This window comes from Bombina bombina, chromosome 3 (assembly GCF_027579735.1).
Source record: "Bombina bombina isolate aBomBom1 chromosome 3, aBomBom1.pri, whole genome shotgun sequence".
NCBI lineage: Eukaryota > Metazoa > Chordata > Amphibia > Anura > Bombinatoridae > Bombina > Bombina bombina.
Window position 1 is genome coordinate 328,078,670 of NC_069501.1, and position 20,253 is coordinate 328,098,922.

At 41.8% G+C, this 20,253-nt stretch overlaps 1 protein-coding gene across 1 annotated transcript in view; it reads right to left on the bottom strand.

Annotated features, from left to right (window-relative positions):
* LOC128653253 (arylsulfatase D) overlaps window positions 1-20,253 on the bottom strand; it is a 290,960-nt gene that overhangs the window by 233,318 nt on the left and 37,389 nt on the right. The window contains exon 4 of the mRNA XM_053706442.1: window positions 1,322-1,444. Within this exon, the coding sequence (XP_053562417.1) occupies window positions 1,322-1,444 (123 nt within the window). The remainder of the gene's footprint in view (window positions 1-1,321; window positions 1,445-20,253) is intronic.

A 20,253-nucleotide genomic window follows, 5' to 3' on the forward strand; every position in this document is an offset into this window, starting at 1 on the left:
CTTGTAGTCTTTTTTTAGCAACTGAGCACAAATCCCTAATTGACATGGTGCATCAAAGGAACATTATACTCAAAATATTCACCCTTATAAAAGAGTAGCATCTAATAAGTTGAATTTCTTCTCATTGCATGTAAAATATGTTAAAAATTAAATAAAAAAAACAGTATCAGTAATGATCCTGTTAGGAAGTGCACCGCAGATACTGGTACATTAGTTAAATTTAAACAGCTTTTAAGATCTGATTTTGTCATGTGGGTGATCTTTGAGTACAATGTCCATTTAAGTTTAACGCTTCACTTCTATCTCATTCTCTGAAACCTAAGTAAGTAGAATACAGGGTCTTGAACAGGAGTCTACTATCTAGTGCACATAATCTCAGCCTGATGTCTGAGGACCTTGGTAAGTCACAGCTCTTAGCTAAAGGTGTCACCTAGAATTAGTGCTTAACGTAGAATATACCATTATGCTTCTTTGCTAACTAAGATTGACTGAAGTTATTCTAAATACAATATAAAGGTTTTTCTTGATACACTTTTTGCAGCAGTACCATTATATACTAATTGGTTTACAGTATTTTCCTTTTAATATAATTTCATCAAATTAAAAAAGTACACAGGGTTGGCAAACCTATTTGACAACATGTGCCCAAATTGGTGATAATCTTCTGAAAGAGTCTCATACAGAAAGCATGGAGCTAATTGTAAGCAGTGAGGTGGAAGTCCGGTCTTAGAACTGTGACAAGGTTTATCATACTACACTTTTTAATTGTTCTAAAAGATACAAAAAAACTTTGTGAGCTTAAAGAATATGAGCCCGATGATCAAGAGCTCACTGCTCTGGTGAGATTTACATTTTATAAACATAGATTGACATTTTTCCCTATTTCCCTCTAACCATGGGTGCTGCAAAATCTTTCACTACATTCCATTAGTGACATGTTCGCACATGTGCAGCAACACTCCTTCAGATACCTGAGGTGTAACCTAGGTTTCAAAATGGCAGCACCCATGATTAGAGGGAGGTGTATGAAATGTATTCAGTGTCCCTTTTAAAGGGACCTGGAAGTTAAAAAAAACTGTCATGATTCAGAAAGATCATCCAGTAATAAAAACTTCCACATTTATTTATGTTATTATATGCACCTCATTTTATTGGTCTCATTCATTGTAACTTTCTATAAGAGCATACTGAGGGAAAAAAATGTTTGCATCTAAGCAATGGAAATCACAACTACAAAACATTTTACCTCTACTTCCATAAAAATGGTATAAAACATGACAAAAAATGTGGAAATGGCTTATTTTCCTTGATTGAAACACACCTATGATACCAGTAGTGTAACCTTCTTCCTTCAATATTGTAGGAAATGTTGTTTCGTTAGGTGGCAGGCCCCCTGATACCGCAGTCCACATCAGAACCAAATAACCATCGTGACCAGACATTCCTAAGATAGAGAGTATAAATTTAAAGAAAGATCAACCCTTTAACTACACCGTAACACACAAGCACATTTTGAAATAATAAAATAGACACTAAACCACTAATGTTACAAACCTTTTGCCTACTGTAGTAGCAGTAGAAAGGATAATTATTAAATAATTGTAAACAGACATGCAACTGAAAAAAAGATTGTTCTTCCCTGTGTTTAAAGTGAAAAATGACTGCTTTAAGAGAATAACATCAAATGATAATATATCAGAGCTGGCAAAACCACATTCATACTATTCCTTTATTAATTAAACAAGCAACCAATCATACCAGCTGCATATTTTTAAAAACACTTAAACCTTGACACTACATAGAGTAAAATATGTATTTGCAAATAAGTAATGGAACTACTGCAGCAGACTAGAGAATAAATATCAACCAGGCCCCTTCAATCCGGTAGCCACTTTATTTCTACTATTACAATGAACTTCTAAGCTGCTGAGTGCAAAGTACCTAAGTATCGATACAAATTAGATCATTTAGGTTAAGGTAAGCTAGTTAAAACCAGATAGACTAGGTTTAAGTGTTTTAAAAAACTATGCAGCTGGTATGATTGGTTGCTTGTTTAATTAATAAAGGTAAAGTATGAATGTGGTTATGCCAACTCTGATATGATATCATTTGATGTTATTCTCTTAAAGCAGTCATTTTTCACTTTAAACACAGGGAAGAGCAATCTTTTTTTAGTTGTATGTCTGTTTACAATTATTTCATAAATTGTCTCTATCCTGCTCACACCCTGAGGCATAAAAAGTAAATTTATGCTTACCTGATAAATTGATTTCTTCTATGATACGACGAGTCCACAGATTCATCCTTTACTTGTGGGATATTATCCTCCTACTAACAGGAAGTGGCAAAGAGCACCACAGCAGAGCTGTCTATATAGCTCCTCCCTTGACTCCAGCCCCCAGTCATTCGACCGAAGGTATAGGAAGAAAAATGAGAAACTAAAAGGTGCAGAGGTGACCGAAGTTTAAAATAAAAAAATATAATCTGTCTTAAATTGACAGGGCGGGCCGTGGACTCGTCGTATCATAGAAGAAATCAATTTATCAGGTAAGCATAAATTTCCTTTTCTTCTATAAGATACGACGAGTCCACGGATTCATCCTTTACTTGTGGGATACAATACCAAAGCTACAGGACATGGATGAACGGCAGGGACAAGACAGATACCTAAACAGAAGGCACCACTGCTTGAAGAACTTTTCTCACAAAAACAGCCTCAGAAGAAGCAAAAGTATCAAATTTGAAAAATTTTGAAAAGGTATGAAGGGAAGACCAAGTCGCAGCCTTACAAATCTGTTCAACAGAAGCATCGTTTCTAAAAGCCCATGTGGAAGCCACCGCTCTAGTAGAATGAGCTGTAATTTTTTCAGGAGGCTGCTGTCCAGCAGTCTCGTATGCCAAACGGATGATGCTTTTCAGCCAAAAAGAAAGAAGGGACCCGTAGCTTTTTGAACTCTACGCTTTCCAGAATAGACAACAAACAGAGAAGATGTTTGACGGAAATCCTTGGTCGCTTGCAAGTAAAACCACGTCCAAGTTATGTAACAGACGCTCCTTCTTAGAAGAAGGGTTAGGACACAGAGAAGGAACAACAATTTCCTGATTAATATTCTTATTTGAAATAACCTTAGGAAGGAATCCAGGTTTAGTACGCAAAACCACCTTATCAGAATGGAATATAAGATAAGGCGAGTCGCATTGTAACGCAGATAGCTCAGAAACTCTTCGAGCAGAAGAGATAGCAACTAAAAACAGAACTTTCCAAGATAGAAGTTTAATATCTAAGGAATGCATGGGTTCAAACGGAACCCCTTGAAGAACATTAAGAACTAAATTCAAACTCCATGGCGGAGCAACAGGTTTAAACACAGGCTTAATTCTAACCAAAGCCTGACAAAACGATTGAATGTCTGGGACATCTGCCAGACGCTTGTGTAGTAAGATTGACAAGGCAGAAATCTGTCCCTTTAAGGAACTAGCTGATAACCCCTTCTCCAATCCTTCTTGGAGAAAGGACAAAATCCTAGGAATCCTGATCTTACTCCATGAGTAGCCTTTTGATTCGCACCAATAAAGATATTTACGCCATATCTTATGATAAATTTTCCTAGTGACAGGCTTCCGAGCCTGAACCAAGGTATCAATGACCGACTCAGAGAATCCCCGCTTAGATAGAATCAAGCGTTCAATCTCCAGTCAGTCAGCTACAGAGAAACTAGATTCGGATGTTGGAACCGACCCTGAATGAGAAGCTCCTGTCTCAGTGGCAGTTTCCACGGTGGCAGAGAGGCCACGCAGGCGCTATCAATATTACCAAAGCCCTCTCCTGTTTGATTCTTGCAATCAGACGAGGTAGAAGATGAAAAGGAGGAAACACATAAGCCAAGTTGAATGACCACGGTACTGCTAGAGCATCTATCAGTACTGCTTGAGGATCCCTTGATCTGGACCCGTAACAAGGAAGTTTGGCATTCTGACGAGATGCCATCAGATCCAATTCCGGTGTGCCCCATTGATGAATCAATTTTGCAAACACCTCCGGAAGGAGTTCCCACTCCCCCGGATGAAAAGTCTGACGACTTAGAAAATCCGCTTCCCAGTTCTCCACTCCTGGGATATATATTGCTGATAGATGGCAAGAGTGATTCTCTGCCCATTTAATTATTTTGGAAACCTCTATCATCGCTAGAGAACTCTTTGTTCCCCCTTGGTGATTGATATATGCTACAGTCATGATACTGTCCGACTGGAATCTTATGAATTTGGCCGAAGCCAGCTGAGGCCACGCTTGAAGCGTGTTGAATATCGCTCTCAGTTCCAGAATATTTATTGGTAGTAAGGACTCCTCCTGAGTCCACACACCCTGAGCCTTCAGGGAATTCCAGACTGCACCCCAGCCCAAGAGGCTGGCGTCCGTCGTCACTATGACCCATGCTGGCCTGCGGAAGCACATTCCCTTGGACAGATGATCCTGTGACAACCACCAAAGAAGAGAGTCTCTGGTCTCTAGATCCAGATTTATCCGCAGAGATAAATCCGCATAATCCCCATTCCACTGTCTGAGCATGCACAGCTGCAGTGGTCTGAGATGTAAGCGAGCAAACGGAACTATGTCCATTGCCGCTACCATTAGTCCAATTACCTCCATACACTGAGCCACTGATGGCCGAGGAATGGAATGAAGTGCTCGGCAAGTGGTTAAGATCTTTGATTTTCTGATCTCCGTCAGAAAAATATTCATGTTTACCAAGTTGATCAGAGTTCCCAGGAATGGAACTCTTGTCAGAGGAACAAGTGAACTCTTTTTTATGTTCCCCTTCCACCTGTGAGCTCTTAGAAAAGCCAACACGATGTCCGTGTGAGATTTGGCTAGATGGTAAGTTGACGCCTGAATCAAAATATCGTCCAGATAGGGCGCCACTGCTATGCCCCGCAGCCTTAGAACCGCCAGAAGGGACCCTAGCACCTTTGTGAAAATTCTGGGAGCTGTGGCCAACCCAAAAGGAAGGGCCACAAACTGGTAATGTTTGCCCAGGAAGGCGAACCTGAGGAACTGGTGATGATCTTTGTGGATAGGAATGTGAAGATACGCATCCTTCAAATCCACGGTGGTCATATATTGACCCTCCTGGATCATTGGTAAAATTGTTCGTATGGTCTCCATCTTGAAGGATGGGACTCTGAGAAATTTGTTTAGAGTTTTGAGATCTAAAATCGGTCTGAAGGTTCCCTCTTTTTTGGGAACCACAAACAGATTGGAGTAAAACCCCTGCCCCTGTTCTACTTTTGGAACTGGGCAGATTACACCCATGGTATATAGGTCTTCTACAAAGCATAAGAACGCCTCTCTTTTTGTCTGGTTTACAGACAAACGTGAAAGATGAAATCTCCCCCTTGGGAGAGAATCTTTGAATTCTAGATGATACCCCTGGGTCACAATTTCTAATGCCCAGGAATCCTGAACATCTCTTGCCCAAGCCTGAGTGAAGAGAGAAAGTCTGCCCCCTACTAGATCCGGTCCCGGATCGGGGGCTGCCCCTTCATGCTGTCTTGGTAGCAGCAGTGGGCTTCTTGGCCTGTTTACCTTTATTCCAGGTCTGGTTAGGTCTCCAGACTGACTTGGATTGAGCAAAGTTCCCAACCTGCTTGGAGGCGGATGAGGAAGTAGAGGGACCGCCTTTAAAGTTTCGAAAGGAGCAAAAATTATTCTGTTTGGTCCTCATTTTAACCGTCTTGTCCTGAGGAAGGGCATGACCTTTACCTCCAGTAATGTCAGAAATGATCTCCTTAAGTTCAGGCCCGAATAGGGTCTTACCCTTAAAGGGAATAGCTAAAAGCTTGGATTTAGATGACACATCAGCAGACCATGACTTAAGCCATAACGCTCTACGCGCTAAAATGGCAAAGCCTGCATTCTTAGCCGCTAATTTAGCCATTTGGAAAGCGGCATCTGTAATAAAAGAATTTGCTAGCTTGAGAGCCTTAATTCTATCCAAAATATCATCTAATGGGGTCTTAACCTTAAGAGACTCCTCTAGAGCCCCAAACCAAAAAGCTGCTGCAGTAGTTACTGGAACAATGCACGCTATAGGTTGCAGAAGAAAACCCTGATGAACAAACAACTTCTTTAGAAGCCCTTCTAATTTTTTATCCGTAGGATTTTGAAAGCACAACTGTCCTCAATAGGTATAGTTGTAGGCTTAGCCAGGGTAGAAATAGCTCCCTCCACCTTAGGGACTGTCTGCCACGAATCCCGAATGGTGTCAGATATGGGAAACATTTTCTTAAAAGTAGGAGGGGGAGAGAACGGAATGCCTGGTCTATCCCATTCCTTAGTAACAATGTCTGAAATGCTTCTAGGGACTGGAAAAACATTAGTATAAGTAGGGACCTCTAGATATTTATCCATTTTACACAGTTTCTCTGGCGGGATGACAATAGGGTCACAATCATCCAGAGTCGCTAAAACCTCCCTGAGCAACAAGCGGAGGTGTTCAAGCTTAAACTTAAAGGCCATCATATCCGAGTGTGTTTGAGGGAACATCTTTCCTGAATCAGAAAGCTCGCCCTCAGACAGCAATTCCCCTACCCCCAAATCAGAACACTGTGAGGGTACATCGGAGATGGCCAATAAAGCATCAGAGGGCTCAGCATTTACTCTAATACCGGACCTACTGCGCTTACCCTGTAAACCAGGCAGTTTAGATAATACCTCTGTAAGGGTAGTAGACATAACTGCAGCCATATCTTGCAGGGTGAAAGAATTAGACGCACTAGAAGTACTTGGCGTCGCTTGGGCGGGCGTTAAAGGTTGTGACACTTGGGGAGAAGTAGATGTCATAACCTGATTCTCTTCTAGACAAATCAGAATAGAGGGCGCCACATGGTGCAGATCAGATGGTAAATGACAGTACAAGCAATGAGGACAAAAGAATCCTACTCACGAGATTTAGAGCACAGATGTGCAAAACCAGCAATCCGGAACCACTCGTCGTCCGGTAGACCAATAGAGATAATCACAAGGGCGAATCCTCGTCTCACCAGGGAGAGTCCAGGGATGCCTAAAGCAGGAGTCAGTCAGCAGAGAAGAAATCCAACGGTGACCAGTCCCACACCTCAAACAGCTAGAAAGGAGACTAGACCAGCTCTCATAACTCCTAAATTCAACTTGAAATAGAGTCTTTTTAGTACTTTGGTAATCCCAGTAGAGAGTAGTATTAAAATTATAGGAGTGAACAGTAAGATTTTCAGGTGCAGAAACGAAAGACACCCATCCACATATAGCAGATAGCCAAACCAGTACTGAAAACTATCAGCAGAGGTAATGGTATATAAGAGTATATCGTCGATCTTCTCAAGGTAAATTATTTCTTAACACCAAACAAACCATGTTAACTGCTCATCTGCTACCATCAAACCTTTGACCCAGGTTTGATGGTAGCAGATGAGCAGTTAACATGGTTTGTTTGGTGTTAAGAAATAATTTACCTTGAGAAGATCGACGATATACTCTTATATACCATTACCTCTGCTGATAGTTTTCAGTACTGGTTTGGCTATCTGCTATATGTGGATGGGTGTCTTTCGTTTCTGCACCTGAAAATCTTACTGTTCACTCCTATAATTGTAATACTACTCTCTACTGGGATTACCAAAGTACTAAAAAGACTCTATTTCAAGTTGAATTTAGGAGTTATGAGAGCTGGTCTAGTCTCCTTTCTAGCTGTTTGAGGTGTGGGACTGGTCACCGTTGGATTTCTTCTCTGCTGACTGACTCCTGCTTTAGGCATCCCTGGACTCTCCCTGGTGAGACGAGGATTTGCCCTTGTGATTATCTCTATTGGTCTACCGGACGACGAGTGGTTCCGGATTGCTGGTTTTGCACATCTGTGCTCTACATCTCGTGAGTAGGATTCTTTTGTCCTCATTGCTTGTACTGTCATTTACCATCTGATCTGCACCATGTGGCGCCCTCTATTCTGATTTGTCTAGATTCCTTTTTCCCTGTGTCGTGGCGTGACACCCTAGAGGAGCGGCCTGTCCGGAACATCTCTTCTGGGACTTTACATCACGGATATTAAGGACTTTGCCTTCACATGCCATCCCTTATTGGATGATAGTTTGTATATTATAGATATCATTGTATATTCTTGCCTATAGTCATTTATAGACCATTTATCTAATTCATCTACTTGTATCTGTTTGTTACTCCTAGGCGCCTCTTATAAGTACTATAGTGATATTAGTTGTCACTGGAGTACTAGTCTACCAATATTTTGATTCTCTTCTGACTGAGAATCATCCTGAGACATACTTTTATCAGCTAAAATTTGTTCTTTGCAATGTAAGGCCCTTTCAGTACATGAGGGACACATTTGAAGTGGGGGTTCCACAATGGCTTCTAAAGAACATTGGCTTTCCTCAATGTCAGACATGTTAAAACAGGCTAGTATTGACCACAAACAGGCTTGAAAACACTTTATTTTGTGAAAAAAAATAACAATCTGAAAAAACGGTACTGCGCCTTTAAGAGAAAAAAAAGCATACAATTTTTCCAAAACTGCTTTAAAACGATAAAATTATCTCAATTTTATGATAAATGTATCCCAACTTGTCAGCTAAGATTGCCCCACAAGGAAAGGAATACTTAACCCTTAAGAACAAAAAAGTTGTACTAAAAACGTTAAACAAAAACACCCCCTGCACCTCGCCACAGCCCTGCTGTGGCGCCTACCTGCCCTCAGGGGTCTGCAAAATCGGATTAACCCTTCAATTAGGCCCAAACTTTCCTGAAAGGCCCACCGGAGTTGGAGCTTGCTGCTTGCATGGGAAAAACAACTGCGCAACTGAGGCGCAAAAATAGGCCCCGCCCATCTAACTCGATGTCTCACAGCCTTAACAATAACCGCACTAGAGCAGTCTAAAACCTAGCCATGTGGGTTCATATACCCATCTAAGTGAAGCCATGTGTACCCTCCATTGTTAAAATAAAGTCAAAACATTTGCCACAAAAAACGTTATCTTTAACTCCCAACATAGAAACGTTTTCCCACAAACATCATATCATCAGTGTCAACCATTTTTTAAAGCCCAACATACAGGTCCAGTAATACCCCTCTCTATACATTAGAATTACTGCTTACCCTTTCCCTCATGGGGATACTGTCAGCCAATTCTGAATTAACACAGTCTCTCCAGAAAAAAATGACTGAACAGACTCATCAGTCTCCAGGCAGAAGTCTTCATCCATCTGCTGCCTGGGAAAAAATAGCACTCACCGGTACCATTTAAAATAAAAAAAGTCTTGCTTGAAGAAAATAAAAACTAACATTTTATCACCTCTTTCACTTTACCCTTCCTATTACTTAGAGTAGGCAAAGAGAATGACTGGGGGGTGGAGTCAAGGGAGGAGCTATATAGACAGCTCTGCTGTGGTGCTCTTTGCCACTTCCTGTTAGCAGGAGGATAATATCCCACAAGGATGAATCCATGGACTCGTATCTTATAGAAGAAATCTAGATTTTATTAAAGAGACAGAGACGAGTATTTTGCTATATATATCTTTTCACTTTACTGCAGACTGCATTTTAACAGACAGTAAATTTAAATAAACAAAGACAACAGTGAATATAACATAGAAACCAATGAAAAAAAGGCTTGAGATGTTATGGATAAAAATGACCAATGAGAGAAGTCCGAGAATCCATAAAATGACCAGTAACTGTAAACTCCTCCTCTTTGATGCGAAAAAGACCGGAGATATTCCAGGAACAATACAACAGAAGTCCCAAAAACATTAGAAAAAAGAAACACAGAAGAGCTGAAGAAAGCCAAACTTGATTGAAGAATAGCAATCTTTTACCATTTGATAACGACGAAGAATTTGATTGGAGTACTCCTCTAATGGACTCAAAAGGTTCCTTGAAAACCTGAAGAGGGATTTTGCGCTACAAAAAATAAAACCTGAAAAATAATAATATAAAATACATTTCATACAGGGAGGGTAAAATACATAATAAAACAATATGTGGAGGGAAAATACTCGTCTGTCTCTTTAATAAAATCTAGATTATTCCTTCGCAAAGTTAGGATAATCGGAATTTTATTACAAGGACAGAGACTCCTATTTTGCTAGTTTAAATTAAGAAACTAAATTAAAAGGGATAGAATGAATAGGTTTAAAATAAAATTGTCTAAAAACTGAATCTGACGACCAATCAGCAGCATTAAGAATGTCTTGAAGAGAAGCAGATTTGGAAAATGCTTTAGAAGCAGAAGCTCCTCTAATAGAATGTGAAGAGAAAGTATTGTCAACACCAGCTTGAGACATAACACATTTCACCCATCGACTAATGGTAGGAGAAGAAACAGGTAAGTGAGGAGGAGCATATGAAATAAGAAGTGGATTATGGGAGGACGATCTGAAAAGAAAAGTTCTTTGTTCATATTCTTTGAGACAAAGAACTACACAAAGCTTAGGTTGTTCATAAAAAAAATAGAGGAAGATAAAGTCTTAGTTCTACGAGAAATAGAAAAAAAAACATAATTTATGCTTACCTGATAAATTCCTTTCTCCTGTAGTGTGGTCAGTCCACGGGTCATCATTACTTCTGGGATATTAACTCCTCCCCAACAGGAAGTGCAAGAGGATCACCCAGCAGAACTGCTATATAGCTCCTCCCCTCTACGTCACACCCAGTCATTCGACCAAGAACCAACGAGAAAGGAGAAGCTAAAGGGTGCAGTGGTGACTGGAGTATAATTTAAAAATTTAGACCTGCCATAAAAAACAGGGCGGGCCGTGGACTGACCACACTACAGGAGAAAGGAATTTATCAGGTAAGCATAAATTATGTTTTCTCCTGTTAAGTGTGGTCAGTCCACGGGTCATCATTACTTCTGGGATACCAATACCAAAGCTAAAGTACACGGATGACGGGAGGGACAGGCAGGATCTTTATACGGAAGGAACCACTGCCTGAAGAACCTTTCTCCCAAAAATAGCCTCCGAAGAAGCAAAAGTGTCAAATTTGTAAAATTTGGAAAAAAAGTATGAAGCGAAGACCAAGTTGCAGCCTTGCAAATCTGTTCAACAGAGGCCTCATTCTTAAAGGCCCAAGTGGAAGCCACAGCTCTAGTGGAGTGAGCTGTAATTCTTTCAGGAGGCTGCTGTCCAGCAGTCTCATAAGCTAAACGTATTATGCTACGAAGCCAAAAAGAGAGAGAGGTAGCAGAAGCTTTTTGACCTCTCCTCTGACCAGAATAAACGACAAACAGGGAAGACGTTTGTCGAAAATCTTTAGTTGCCTGTAAATAAAATTTCAGGGCACGAACTACATCCAGATTGTGTAGAAGTCGTTCCTTCTTTGAAGAAGGATTTGGACACAAGGATGGAACAACAATCTCTTGATTGATATTCCTGTTAGTAACTACCTTAGGTAAGAACCCAGGTTTAGTACGCAGAACTACCTTGTCTGAGTGAAAAATCAGATAAGGAGAATCACAATGTAAGGCTGATAACTCAGAGACTCTTCGAGCCGAGGAAATAGCCATTAAAAACAGAACTTTCCAAGATAACAATTTTATATCAATGGAATGAAGGGGTTCAAACGGAACACCCTGTAAAACGTTAAGAACTAAGTTTAAACTCCATGGCGGAGCAACAATTTTAAACACAGGCTTAATCCTGGCCAAGGCCTGACAAAAAGCCTGAACGTCTGGAACTTCTGACAGACGTTTGTGTAACAGAATGGACAGAGCTGAGATCTGTCCCTTTAAGGAACTAGCGGATAAACCCTTTTCTAAACCTTCTTGTAGAAAAGACAATATCCTAGGAATCCTAACCTTACTCCAAGAGTAACCTTTGGATTCGAACCAATATAGGTATTTACGCCATATTTTATGGTAAATCTTTCTGGTAACAGGCTTCCTAGCCTGTATTAAGGTATCAATTACTGACTCAGAAAATCCACGTTTTGATAAAATCAAGCGTTCAATTTCCAGGCAGTCAGCTTCAGAGAAATTAGATTTTGATGTTTGAAGGGACCCTGAATCAGAAGGTCCTGTCTCAGAGGCAGAGACCAAGGTGGACAGGATGACATGTCCACTAGATCTGCATACCAGGTCCTGCGTGGCCATGCAGGCGCTATTAGAATCACCGATGCTCTCTCCTGTTTGATCCTGGCAATCAATCGAGAAAGCATCGGGAAGGGTGGAAACACATAAGCCCTCCCGAAGGTCCAAGGTGCTGTTAAAGCATCTACCAGGGCCGCTCCCAGATCCCTGGATCTGGACCCGTAACAAGGAAGCTTGGCGTTCTGTCGAGATGCCATGAGATCTATTTCTGGTTTGCCCCAACGTCGAAGTATTTGGGCAAAGACCTCCGGATGAAGTTCCCACTCCCCCGGATGAAAAGTCTGACGACTTAGAAAATCCGCCTCCCAGTTCTCCACTCCCGGGATGTGGATTGCTGATAGGTGGCAAGAGTGAGACTCTGCCCAGCGAATTATCTTTGATACTTCTATCATCGCTAGGGAGCTTCTTGTCCCTCCTTGATGGTTGATGTAAGCTACAGTCGTGATGTTGTCCGACTGAAATCTGATGAACCCCCGCGTTGTTAACTGGGGCCAAGCCAGAAGGGCATTGAGAACTGCTCTCAATTCCAGAATGTTTATTGGCAGGAGACTCTCCTCCTGAGTCCATGATCCCTGAGCCTTCAGGAAATTCCAGACAGCGCCCCAACCTAGCAGGCTGGCGTCTGTTGTTACAATCGTCCAATCTGGCCTGCTGAATGGCATCCCCCTGGACAGATGTGGCCGAGAAAGCCACCACAGAAGAGAATTTCTGGTCTCTTGATCCAGATTCAGAGTAGGGGACAAATCTGAGTAATCCCCATTCCACTGACTTAGCATGCACAATTGCAGCGGTCTGAGGTGTAGGCGTGCAAAGGGTACTATGTCCATTGCCGCTACCATTAAGCCGATCACCTCCATGCATTGAACCACTGATGGGTGTTGAATGGAATGAAGGACACGGCAAGCGTTTTGAAGTTTTGTTAACCTGTCTTCTGTCAGGTAGATCTTCATTTCTACAGAATCTATAAGAGTCCCCAAGAAGGGAACTCTTGTGAGTGGAAAGAGAGAACTCTTCTTTTCGTTTACCTTCCACCCATGCGATCTTAGAAATGCCAGTACTAACTCTGTATGAGACTTGGCAGTTTGAAAGCTTGAAGCTTGTATCAGAATGTCGTCTAGGTATGGAGCTACCGAAATTCCTCGCGGTCTTAGCACCGCCAGAAGAGCCCCCAGAACCTTTGTGAAGATTCTTGGAGCCGTAGCCAACCCGAATGGAAGAGCTACAAACTGGTAATGCCTGTCTAGGAAGGCAAACCTTAGATACCGGTAATGATCTCTGTGAATCGGTATGTGAAGGTAAGCATCCTTTAAATCCACTGTGGTCATGTACTGACCCTTTTGGATCATGGGTAGAATTGTCCGAATAGTTTCCATTTTGAACGATGGAACTCTTAGGAATTTGTTTAGGATCTTTAAATCCAGGATTGGTCTGAAGGTTCCTTCTTTCTTGGGAACCACAAACAGATTTGAGTAAAACCCCTGTCCGTGTTCCGACCGCGGAACCGGATGGATCACTCCCATTAGTAACAGATCTTGTACACAGCGTAGAAACGCCTCTTTCTTTATTTGGTTTGTTGACAACCTTGACAGATGGAATCTCCCCTTTGGGGGAGAGGATTTGAAGTCCAGAAGATATCCCTGAGATATGATCTCTAACGCCCAGGGATCCTGGACATCTCTTGCCCAAGCCTGGGCGAAGAGAGAAAGTCTGCCCCCCACTAGATCCGTTCCCGGATCGGGGGCCCTCAATTCATGCTGTCTTAGGGGCAGCAGCAGGTTTTCTGGCCTGCTTGCCCTTGTTCCAGGACTGGTTAGGTCTCCAGCCTTGTCTGTAACGAGCAACAGCTCCTTCCTGCTTTGGTGCAGAGGAAGTTGATGCTGCACCTGCCTTGAAATTACGAAAGGAACGAAAATTAGACTGTCTAGCCCTAGGTTTGGCTCTGTCTTGAGGCAGGGCATGGCCTTTACCTCCTGTAATGTCAGCGATAATTTCTTTCAAACCGGGCCCGAATAAGGTCTGCCCTTTGAAAGGTATGTTAAGTAACTTAGATTTAGAAGTAACGTCAGCTGACCAGGATTTTAGCCACAGTGCTCTGCGTGCCTGAATGGCGAATCCGGAATTCTTAGCCGTAAGTTTAGTTAAATGTACTACGGCATCTGAAACAAATGAATTAGCTATCTTAAGTGTTTTAAGCCTGTTTGAAATCTCTTCAATAGTAATTGAGTCAAGAGTCTCTTCCAGGGACTCGGACCAAAAAGCGGCCGCGGCCGTGACAGACGCAATACATGCAAGGGGTTGCAATATAAAACCTTTTTGAACAAACATTTTCTTAAGGTAACCCTCTAATTTTTTATCCATTGGATCTGAAAAGGCACAGCTATCCTCCACCGGGATAGTGGTACGCTTAGCCAGAGTAGAAACCGCTCCCTCCACCTTAGGGATCGTCTGCCATAAGTCCCGTGTGGTGGCGTCTATTGGGAACATTTTTCTAAATACAGGAGGGGGGGAAAAGGGTACACCGGGCCTATCCCACTCCTTAGTAATTATCTCTGTAAGCCTCTTAGGTATAGGAAATACGTCAGTACTCGCCGGTACCGCATAGTATCTATCCAGCCTACATAATTTCTCTGGGATTGCAACGGTATTACAATCATTCAGAGCCGCTAATACCTCCCCTAGTAGAACGCGGAGGTTTTCAAGCTTAAACTTAAAATTAGAAATGTCTGAATCCACTCTATTGGGATCAGAACCGTCACCTGCAGATTGAAGCTCTCCGTCCTCATGTTCCGCATACTGTGACCCAGTATCTGACATGGCCCTAGTATTATCAGCGCACTCTGTTCTCACCCCAGAGTGGTCACGCTTCCCTCTAAGTTCTGGTAATTTAGACAAAACTTCAGTCATAACATTAGCCATGTCCTGCAATGTGATTTGTAATGGCCGCCCTGAAGTACTCGGCGTTACCATATCACGCACCTCCCGAGCGGGAGATGCAGGTACTGACACGTGAGGGGAGTTAGTCGGCATAACTTTCCTCTCGTTGTCTGGTGAATGATGTTCAATTTGTACAGATTGACTTTTATTTAAAGTAGCATCAATGCAATTAGTACATAAGTTTCTATTGGGCTCCACTTTGGCTTTAGCACATATAGCACAGAGATATTCCTCTGAGTCAGACATGTTAAACACATTAGCAATTAAACCAGCAACTTGGAAATACTTTTCAATTTAATTTTCAAAAAGTATGAAAAAAACGTACTGTGCCTTTAAGAAGCACAGAAAGTTATGACAGTTGAGTAACAATAAACTATAAAAATCAAATTCTTTCCGGTAAAACACAATTTTAGCAAAGGATTGCCCCCATTAGCAATGGATAACTAACCCTTAAATAGCAGAAAAAATGTACAGAATATAACGTTTTTTATCACAGTCAAAAGCACAATCTCACAGGTCTGCTGTGAGTGATTACCTCCCTCAAAATAACTTTTGAAGACCCTTGAGCTCTGTAGAGACGAACCGGACCATGCAGGAAAGAAAAAACAGACTTGTGACTGAATTTCTGATGCGTAGTAAAAGCGCCAAATTAAGCCCCTCCCCCTCACACACAACAGTGAGGGAGATCAGTAAACTGTCATAAATTAAATTAAATGCCCGCCAAGTGGATAAAAATAGTGCCCAAAACAATTTTTCACCCAGTACCTCAAAAAATTAAACGATTTAACATGCCAGCAAAACGTTTAACATCAAATAAATAAATTGTCACAGAAAGCCTGCTGCTAGCCGTTCTCACTGCAAGATAGGCTAAAGATTTATTCATACAGTATCATTCCAGTGAAGTGCCATTCCCCAGAATACTGAAGTGAAAATATACATACATGACAGCCTGATACCAGTTGCTACTACTGCATTTAAGGCTGAACTTACTTTATATCGGTATTTGCAGTATTTTCTAGTCAATTCCATTCTCAGAAAATAATATGCTGCTACATACCTCTTTGCAGGTGAACCTGCCCGCTGTCCCCTGATCTGAAGTTTACCTCACTCCTCAGATGGTCGAGAACAGCAACATGATCTTAACTACTCCGGTTAAAATCATACAGAAACTCAGGTAGATTCTTCTTCAAATTCTCCCTGAGAAGGAAACAACACACTCTGGTGCTGTTTTAAAATAACAAACTTTTGATTGAAGTTATAAAAACTAAGTAAAATCACCACAGTCCTCTCACACATCCTATCTATTAGTTGGGTGCAAGAGAATGACTGGGTGTGACGTAGAGGGGAGGAGCTATATAGCAGCTCTGCTGGGTGATCCTCTTGCACTTCCTGTTGGGGAGGAGTTAATATCCCAGAAGTAATGATGACCCGTGGACTGACCACACTTAACAGGAGAAATGACACCCTGAGGTGAAAAAGATTTAGAATTGAAATCAATAGCCTTAACGTCAGAAACTCTTTTATCTTGTTTAAGACGGATAGATTTTAAAAGTCTACAAATAGTAGGATGTTGACCTATAGGCATATTATTAAGTAACTCATGTCCGGCAGAAATAGCTGATCTAGCTATATTAATGGATCTGTAAGCTAAACCTGACTGAAAAAGCGAAGATAAAAAGTTGATAACTTGATTTAAAGGAGCTGAAATGGGATCCAGGTGTCTAGAATTGCACCAGCTATACCATTTAAGCCAGGAGGATAAATAAAAAATTTTGGTTCCAGGGGCCCAAGAATCTTGAAGGAGGAGTCTAGCTTCTTCTGATAATCCATCGCCAGACCAGGATCCCCTGAAATCATCCAGGCAATTAGATGAAGTTTGTCTTGAAGAACTAGAGGATGGAATTGGCCTTAAGGGTCTGTTAGAAAAACTGGGTTGGATGTTAGTAGAATTGGATGAAGAAAACAAAATTTATGCTTACCTGATAAATGTATTTCTTTTGCGATGTACCGAGTCCACGGTTTCATGCTTACTTGTGGGATATTATCCTTCCTAACAGGAAGTGGCAAAGAGAGCACCCACAGCAGAGCTGTCTATATAGCTCCCCCCTTAACTCCACCCCCCAGTCATTCGACCGATGGCGAAGGAAGAAAAAGGAGAAACTATAAGGTGCAGAGGTGACTGAAGTTTTCAACAAAAAAATACTGTCTGTCTTGAATAGACAGGGCGGGCCGTGGACTCGGTACATCGCAAAAGAAAGAAATTTATCAGGTAAGCATAAATTTTGTTTTCTTTTGCAAGATGTACCGAGTCCACGGTTTCATCCTTACTTGTGGGATACCAATACCAAAAGCTTTAGGACACGGATGAAGGGAGGGACAAGACAGGAACCTAAACGGAAGGCACCACTGCTTGCAAAACCTTTCTCCCAAAAATAGCCTCCGAAGAAGCAAAAGTATCAAATTTGGAAAAGGTATGAAGCGAAGACCAAGTCGCAGCCTTACAAATCTGTTCAACAGAAGCATAATTTTTAAAAGCCCATGTGGAAGCTACCGCTCTAGTAGAGTGAGCTGCAATTCTTTCAGGAGGCTGCTGTCCAGCAGTTTCATAAGCCAAACGGATGATGCTTTTCAGCCAAAAGGAAAGAGGTAGCCGTAGCCTTTTGACCCCTACGCGTTCCAGAATAGACAACAAACAAAGAAGATGTCTGAAGTTTTATTTGCAGGCAACCAAAGATTTTCGTCAAAGCACGAACCACGTCCAAGTTGTTCAACAGACGTTCCTTCTTAGAAGAAGAAGGATTAGGACACAGAGAAGGAACAACACTTTCTTGATTGATATTCCTGATAGTAACAACCTTAGGGAAGAACCCAGGTTTGGTACGTAAAACCACCTTATCAGCATGGAAAACAAGATAAGGCGAGTCACAATGTAATGCAGATAATTCAGAAACTCTTAGAGCTGAAGAGATAGCAACTAGAAACAGAACTTTCCAAGATAGAAGCTTAATATCTATGGAATGCATGGGTTCAAACGGAACCTCCTGAAGAACTTTAAGAACTAAATTTAGACTCCATGGCGGAGCAACAGGTTTAAACACAGGCTTAATTCTAACTAATGCCTGACAAAAAGCCTGAACGTCTGGGACATCTGCCAGACGCTTGTGCAACAGAACAGACAAAGCAGATATCTGTCCCTTTAAGGAACTAGCTGATAGCCCCTTCTCCAATCCATCTTGGAGAAAAGACAAAATCCTAGGAATCCTGATCTTACTCCATGAGTAGCCTTTGGATTCGCACCAAAAAAGATATTTACGCCATATGTTATGATAGATCTACCTGGTGACAGGCTTCGAGCCTGAATCAAGGTATCTATGACCGACTCAGAGAAACCCCGCTTTGATAAAATCAAGCGTTCAATCTCCAAGCAGTCAGTTGCAGAGAAATTAGATTTGGATGCTTGAATGGACCTTGAATCAAAAGGTCCCGTCTCAGTGGCAGAGATGACATGTCCACCAGGTCTGCATACCAAGTCCTGCGTGGCCACGCAGGTGCTATCAAAATCACTGAAGCTCTCTCCTGTTTGATTCTGACAATCAGACGCGGAAGGAGAGGGAAAGGTGGAAACACATAAGCCAGGTTGAACGACCAGGGTACTGCTAGAGCATCTATCAGTACTGCCTGAGGATCCCTTGACCTGGATCCGTAACGAGGAAGTTTGGCGTTCTGACGAGACGCCATCAAATCCAATTCTGGTGTGCCCCATAGCTGAATCAGTTGAGCAAACACCTCCGGATGGAGTTCCCACTCCCCCGGATGAAAAGTCTGACGACTTAGAAAATCCGCCTCCAGAAAGGCAAATCTGAGGAATTGGTGATGATCTTTGTGGATAGGAATGTGTAGATACGCATCCTTTAAGTCCACGGTAGTCATATATTGACCCTCCTGGATCATTGCTTGAAGATAAAATAAAAACTAACAGTTTATCACCTCTTTCACTTTACCCTTCCTGCTTAGAGCCGGCAAAGAGAATGACTGGGGGGTGGGGTTAAGGGGGGAGCTATATAGACAGCTCTGCTGTGGGTGCTCTCTTTGCCACTTCCTGTTAGGAAGGATAATATCCCACAAGTAAGGATGAAACCGTGGACTCTGTACATCTTGCAAAAGAAATGATAATTCCAGAAGAAGAGGATACCAAGCTTGAGTTTGCCAAAAGGGAGTTATTATTAGAAGAGAAATCTGTTGGCGTTTGATAAATAGCAGTGTCCAGAGAATCATCGAAAATGGGGAAAAGGCATACGCTCCCGAAATCGGCCATTGTTCTTGCAGTAACCACTAGAACACCTACTGCTATTAACCCCTAACGGATAGACCCCGCAGCTGTACAACCTCCACCAATAGGTGCAAAGCCACCACACCAAAAATGACCCCTAACAATGGACATTAAACCACTAACTGCCAGAGCCCCAACTATAATTAAACTCCTAAATTTTAGACCCCCTGTCGCTTTTAATCCCTAAATGCTACACCTCTCTCATAGTTAACCGCCTAACCGCTAGACACTCTGCTCTAAATCACTAACTGCCAGAACCCCACTGCAATAAACCTCTTAACCACTATACTTTTAATAATCCCTTAATGCTACACCCCTATTACAATTAACCCCTAACCATTAGACCCCCACCACTATAAATCTACTCCGATTGACCCTCTACTGCTATTAATCCTGTAACTGCGAACCCATCAACCTATTAACCCCCTAAACACCAAAGTCCCACATAACTATACCCCAGTAATTACCAGAACCCCACTGTGTTGAGTCATAGGCACAGGGAAAAATATTTAATTTCTTATCATTATAGGCACAAGGAAAATATTACTTTTAAAATTGCAAAATATGCTATAAAAGTCTATTCAATCGGTTAAACCAGCTTTCAAAAGACTTCCTGCTCAGCCCCCCACTGTTAAAACGTATGCTACACCCAGTCTCTAAAATTCAATCAAGCAACACCAGTTGTTGTTGGGACCTTATCTTATAGACACAATTCAATGGAAATTAAACATTTGTCCATGACTCATAAGATAACAATGTAAACTATCTTGGATCACATCTGTCCAAATATTACCAGTTGGCAAGGAAGAACCCTGCTGTTTTGTAAACACCGAACAGAGAGAACTGTGTTCCAA